Source organism: Montipora capricornis, chromosome 3 (genome assembly GCF_036669925.1).
Source record: "Montipora capricornis isolate CH-2021 chromosome 3, ASM3666992v2, whole genome shotgun sequence".
Lineage (NCBI taxonomy): Eukaryota > Metazoa > Cnidaria > Anthozoa > Scleractinia > Acroporidae > Montipora > Montipora capricornis.
The window spans coordinates 30,761,975-30,767,989 of NC_090885.1; the positions used below are offsets into that span (position 1 = coordinate 30,761,975).

General features: G+C 38.4%; 1 protein-coding gene across 2 annotated transcripts in view; it reads right to left on the minus strand.

The window, feature by feature from the left end:
* Window positions 1–4,152, minus strand: part of LOC138042867 (con-Ins K1-like) — a 5,206-nt gene extending 1,054 nt beyond the window's left edge. The window contains exons 1-3 of one of the 2 annotated variants that reach the window (XM_068888911.1): window positions 4,132–4,152; window positions 1,513–1,582; window positions 188–301 (exon numbers count right to left, since the gene is read on the minus strand). In XM_068888911.1, coding sequence (XP_068745012.1) covers window positions 188–301; window positions 1,513–1,582 — 184 coding nt within the window. In that variant the 5' untranslated portion in view covers window positions 4,132–4,152. Of the gene's footprint in view, window positions 1–187; window positions 302–1,512; window positions 1,583–2,329; window positions 2,357–4,131 lie in introns of those variants that run through there. The other variant, XM_068888910.1, reaches the window with a different exon arrangement.
* Window positions 4,153–6,015: the final 1,863 nt, after the last annotated feature.

The following is a 6,015-nucleotide window of genomic DNA, read 5'->3' on the forward strand; positions in this document are numbered from 1 at the left end:
ATGTCTACGGTAAACCAAGGATTAAAGTTTGAGCCAGTTTTGCCCAAAATGTAATTGACTCGGAAACTTCCTTGATTCATCTTGTTCAATTTCATGATTCTATGATGTGAAAAAGGCCTGCCGTTTGAGAATGATTTTAAACAAAGGTCTAAACGGAGAAGGATTCCTTGAAACAGACTTTACTTACTGCGTTTTCTATTGTGTTCAAAACACACGTTTTGATATAAAGGCAGCAGCTGTTCCCCACAGAACTTTCGCGGCACCCGTCTGTGCCCTACTTCGTGGGGCTTGTATATATCTCCTGTAAAAAAAATGAGCCGTTAAATAAGTAGGTAGTACGATTATGTGTTGTCAAAAAATATTAATAGAAAGTGCAAGTCGAAATGAGGAGAATATAGTTCAGGGAATTTTGAGGAATATGGTTCAGCGGGAACTGGTTTGCCTGGGGTAAAATCTTTGCATATGGATGATAGCGTCTACCGAGAAAGATGCTCACTCCTGTCCTTTGGTTATGCAAAGTTAATTTATTTTCAAACCGTGAACGAAGGAAAGAAATCATGTTTCTCAACAAGTTGGCATTGTACTATAGGCGCGGCCTGTCAGTCGGAATTTAAAATGGTTTCCTGTTTGAGGCCTCTTCTGACAAATTCACAGATCTAGTCCTGTCCTACTCTTCTGACAAAACTATTGAAAGTCTTCTTGAAACAGCCTCAATATTTGACGAAAATGAACTAGACGGGATAAATAACTCATCCCAAGATTTTGGTGCAGCAAAATATTTGACCACGGTTAAGTTATTTTTAAAAATTACTCACAGTGTTGCAATTGATTCATCGCGTGACTTGCCAAATCTCCGAAATGTTATGAACCTCTTGACAACAACCATTACGAGTGACCTTTTAACTGAAACAACTCTTTCGCATTTTTTTTTCCCTTTTAACCATACCTTCACCTCTTAGGCTCAGCACACATCATACCGACATACACAGCAATGGGGTCATGAAATGATTTTTTTAAAAACAGATTTTCTTTTTTTGCGGAGGTTGCAGAAAAAGCAAGGCGAAAATCATGTTAATCTAATGTTGAATAGCAACGAGCGCAGGCCCATCCCAAACTCATCCCAAGTCAACTCCTCTTTATCGTACTTCCCTCTTGGTTCAATTTGCCCATACCTTCCGTGTAGTATTTTATTAAGATGTTCTGTGAATGCTCTAGAAGAAAACAAATGAACGCCTTATCGCGTTATCGATTTTGACTTATCGTCAGCTAATATTCACTTTTTTTTCTGGTGAAACATATCTTTTTGCTAAAAATAATAATTTCTCCGGTAGTTTTGCTCAGTGCAGACTCAGTTAATGATTTGCTCATTCGCTTCGATTCCCTGGTGCGTTCGGTGAACACTCTACATTCAATTATCCACTACTCCGTTTGATATTGTGACTAAGTATTTACACTCTAGGAAAATGAAGTGTTCTGATAGTGCACGTGCGTGCGACAAAATGGAAGTCTTACCTTTCGTAAATCCAAGGCACAACAGAACAGCGAGGATTGCAACAGTGCTCCACAAACAAGACTGTCTCATCTGGAAGTTGAAATGAGAAAAGAAACTTATAAATCCAATCCACTGGCTAGCTTGTTCAGTTGTTCTTGGATAGAGACTTTAAGTAATTAATTTTGATTTAGTTGGCTCTATGCTTGTTTAGATAGATTTTTTTGAAATTCAGCGACTGATGTTGGTGACCTGTACACGTCACTAGTTAAGGACGAGTACGGTCTGAAAAGGAAAAGCTTCCGTTGCGGTGGAAACTCCTTGCCACAAGAAGTTACTTGTCTTGTACAGGTCAAGTGATAACTTTGATGAACAAATTACTTTCTTCCCCCGTGACTAAAGGTAAAAGGTGTTATTTTCGATGGAAGAACTTTATATGGAACTTTATACCAATATGTTCAACTTTGCTTTGTGTCTCGTTTCATAACGGCGCTCACGTTTTATATGCACGTGCATGAGGTAGCCCTACCGAATCCGACAATTGATTCAAACCAAGAAAAAGAAATCATACACCTAAAGAAATTCTAGAGAGACACGACTTATCGTGGATCTCACAGTCATTTGGGCAAAAATTAAAATAAAAAAGAAAAGAAGAAGAAAAAGCTGCAGCCTCTAATTGCAAGCCAGTTATTCTCTGTTGGTGTTATTTCTTTTTTAAAAGCACTCGGCAAAATACATTCTCATCATTAACAATCTAGTTATACGTGTCCCTTTGTCATTAATTTACGGGCAACTAAGGTATATTTTGGCTTTTGGTGTTATTTGATAAGAGTAGTTTACGTTTTCAACCATATTGCAGCTCAAACACGCTTGGAAATCCTCGAACAGTCTTTGTTGAAAAGTTATTGATCAAGGTGCGGTTGAAGTACTCTGCCCGCTGAAGGTCACATCATGGCGCATCCATTTGAGGCTATTTCAGTTGACCTGTTGTCTTGGGACTTATTCGCATCCGGAAAGAGCGGAATAGCATTCTGCTGATAGTTTTGTTTCCATTAGAAGAGTAAACACAATAAACAATGCGGTGTACTCGAAATACACAGGAACCGCCCCCTCTTTGATAAAATTTGGCTCTGTTCAAAACCGTGAGCATACGATTCCGAGGATTTGTTCCCTGGTCACCTCTGCAAGAATCCTTCCGTTTCTGGAATGCGCGTTGGGTTACTCCTAGACCGGAATACGACCAAAGATGATAGTCCAATCAATATCAGTACAAAAGAAAACAATGTATCCTGCTGTTTTTGTAACACCAACTAATTTAAAAGCAGTATTTGAAACATAGTTGTTTGTAACAGTATCCACAGCAAACTGTTCGATCTTTGCACGCTTAAAATGGGTGGAACTAGTAGTGAGAACTAACTAGCATAAGCGGCCCTGTTTTAACTAAAATTAAACAAACTGCTTTCATGCTAAAATAGGGTTGCATTCGTGGAGGCTGAGTTGGCCGACCAGGTGTCGTGGGCATACACTGTCTATTTCTTGTACGGAGACATGCGATTCGGTGTTTCTTTAGAGAATTTTTGTTTTTCTCAGAGCCAAGTCAACGACTTGAATTTATGGCTTCATTTCGTTAGTAGAATGATTAGGGTACTCGTAATGCGGAAATGGCCCTGAAAATTCTAGAATTGCCGCTCATTGCCATACAACGAGTCGCTGAAATCTAATCCTAATGGGCTTTTCATTGTGCGATTCGATTGAACAGGTATTGCAGTAAATTGCATATCATGGCCACCACACTTGCTAGAAGCCGCTGCCAGTTCGGGAAATTTACATGTAGGTGGGGTCGAAGTACTTAACCAATACTGCTGGATGAAATTACTGAAGACGAATTTATGCACCTTCACCAGAGTATCCGTATGGTTATTCTCCGTTCGCGGTTCGAATACTTTTAATTGAGTTGGTTGGTTTCAATTTCAATAAACAAAATTTTAAAAATTTTGAGGTTTCCATAAATTGGCAGGTTTTCCACATTTTTGGGCGATATACAACATTCAAATAGGCTTACAAAGAATTTGACTCTTAATGGCTTTAAATTCCCACTGTTACGTTTTCAAAGTCAAATAGCTTTATATTTACTGATTTCGTGAAATATTCGGCTCTGCCAACAAGTTGATAAACTTTAAAAGTAAATGTGGGCTATCATAAAAAGGTGGAAAAACGCTGCCTGGTGTTGGAACTCTTCGCTTCACACGAAGGCTTACTCTAAACTCCTAATGTCAGCTTTTTAGTCCCTTTATCAGAGCCTGCCGAAGTCATCCGCACCAAACACAACTGATATTCACTTCACTGGCTGAACTTTCTCTCTATCATAGCTCCGCAGTTTCTCCAGCAGGCAGGCTAAGCCCGCTTTAAATTGTGAGTTTCTTTACAAGAAAATGCCGCTGTTCTCCGTATGCACATGGTCAAGCGATGAACAAAATGTATGGTTAATAACTTGTAAGAAATAACTGGCATTATCTGTGCCGTGCTCAATGGGTCGAGGGGGATCACGATCGCACCAAACACTTCGTATACTGAACCTTCAGTAACCACGTTGCAAATATGATCTAACAAAAAAATAATGATAAACTAAAGGAGCTTCTTACTTTTCTTCGTTGTCAGTGGGTACTTAACCTTTTTCCTGGTTTCCAAATTAGTCACTTATTGGAGCGAGAAAGTTCTAAAGCAACCAATTTGACCACCAAACCACGTGTTTAATGCTACAAAATGACAAGAAGACTCTTTTAAATCGTCTTAGGAGAAAACTTAAAGCGGATATGCGTGGTCAATGAGAAAAAGCAGAGTCACTACTATTGCAGGAGGGGCCTTGCACGTACAGGCTGTATTGGCTTTTTCGTTGTGTACACTGTCATCGCTATTTGCATATGAAAGCTTCTTGTGGCTTTTTTGTTTGATAACAGAACTCGCACAAGACAAATGAATTCCGTGTCCTATATAACTCAAAGAATTGCTTTAATATTAAATACATGAAACTGTGGCTTGAGAAAATAAAATCGTATTATTATTTATTAGGCTTTACATCGCGATAACCCTAATTGATTTTTATCCCTATTATCTGCGCTCCCCTGAACAGCGTGTCAAATGAAAACAGACGAATCGAAAAAAAAAAAAAATTCATCTGATTTTTCGTAAAAGTTTGATATGCTCTCGGCTTGATAGCAAGCTGTCCTAAACGTTTATAGACAGGAAATTGCGACATTTAGCGGGTCTCAAACCCATGTATTAAGTGTTGTAAGTTACACTGAAGAAAGCTGCTGGTTGCTTCATGACGTCCGCTCATCCTTACTTTGATACATAATAACAGAAATGGAATACGCCTTTTTTGTAGGATTTCCGGAACAGTTCGTTATTGAGTCTCATTTAATTAGAAAGAACGATCATCGAAGTCACGTAGATTGGTTTGAGTTGCTCAGTTTTTGTGGACCCTTTTAAAGAAGCTCCTTGGTTATCAGTGGTATTTCATCTCCCGCAGTTTTGAGAAATCTGGCTCAATTTTTGTTTCTGTGATGCGTTTTCCGCTGAAACAGCTAAGAAATTTTATAGAGCTTAACTGGATATTAAACGATCAAGGGAGCTTAAAACTGAATCATCTGATTATTAGATTCGTTTAATACCACAACAAAATAAATACCGTTTGGGATGATAGGTCTAAGAATCTTTGAACATGTATCTTTGCTGCCTGGACCGACTTAGTGGAATAAGCTGAATGAAACTGGCGTCTAGCCAATTGATTGTTGTTAATGAAACTTATAAGCGATTTTACACAAATTCGTCTATTCGACTTCAAGGAAAGTCCTGTGAATTTTCCACTCTGTTAATCGGTTAAACACATATCCAGGTTGATTTTGGCTTTGCGGTAATTTTAAATGCAACCGCAGTTAATTCATAAAACAGAAAGCTTAAATGTGAAACTGTTACGCGAGCAGCTGAAACTAAAATACTGGAGCCAAACAATGGCCTTCGCTTTTATTGTACTCGAATATTGCTTGATATTGATATCAGTCGAAAAAGAAATTAAACATATTTTACATTACTCTCCTTGTTTATTCAATAACATGACCCCATGACACCACTCACAATTTATTTCCTGTACATTGCCGGTTAATACCAAAAATTATCTCCATCTTTTGTGTGTCTATACAGCGAGTGTTGTAATTAAGCAGTATTAACGATTCACTCGTGGCTATTGTCGGCACTCTTCTTGCGGTCTGTTATGTTTCAAAGCATATCCCTTGGTGAACCTACGCGTAAAATCGAGACATAACAGTTTCGAAGGAAGTTAATTTAAATTAAAGGCCCCTGAAGCTCTTTTTGTGATACTATATGTAGCTGCTTACTCAATATTCAACGTTTAGTTTGAAAAAATACCGTGTATACTTCAAAGTCAATTTGTTATCTTTCACGATGGACGTTGAGAGAAACCCGGTCTTCCTATTGAAAATTCTTGACAGAGCACGAGCAAACAAACA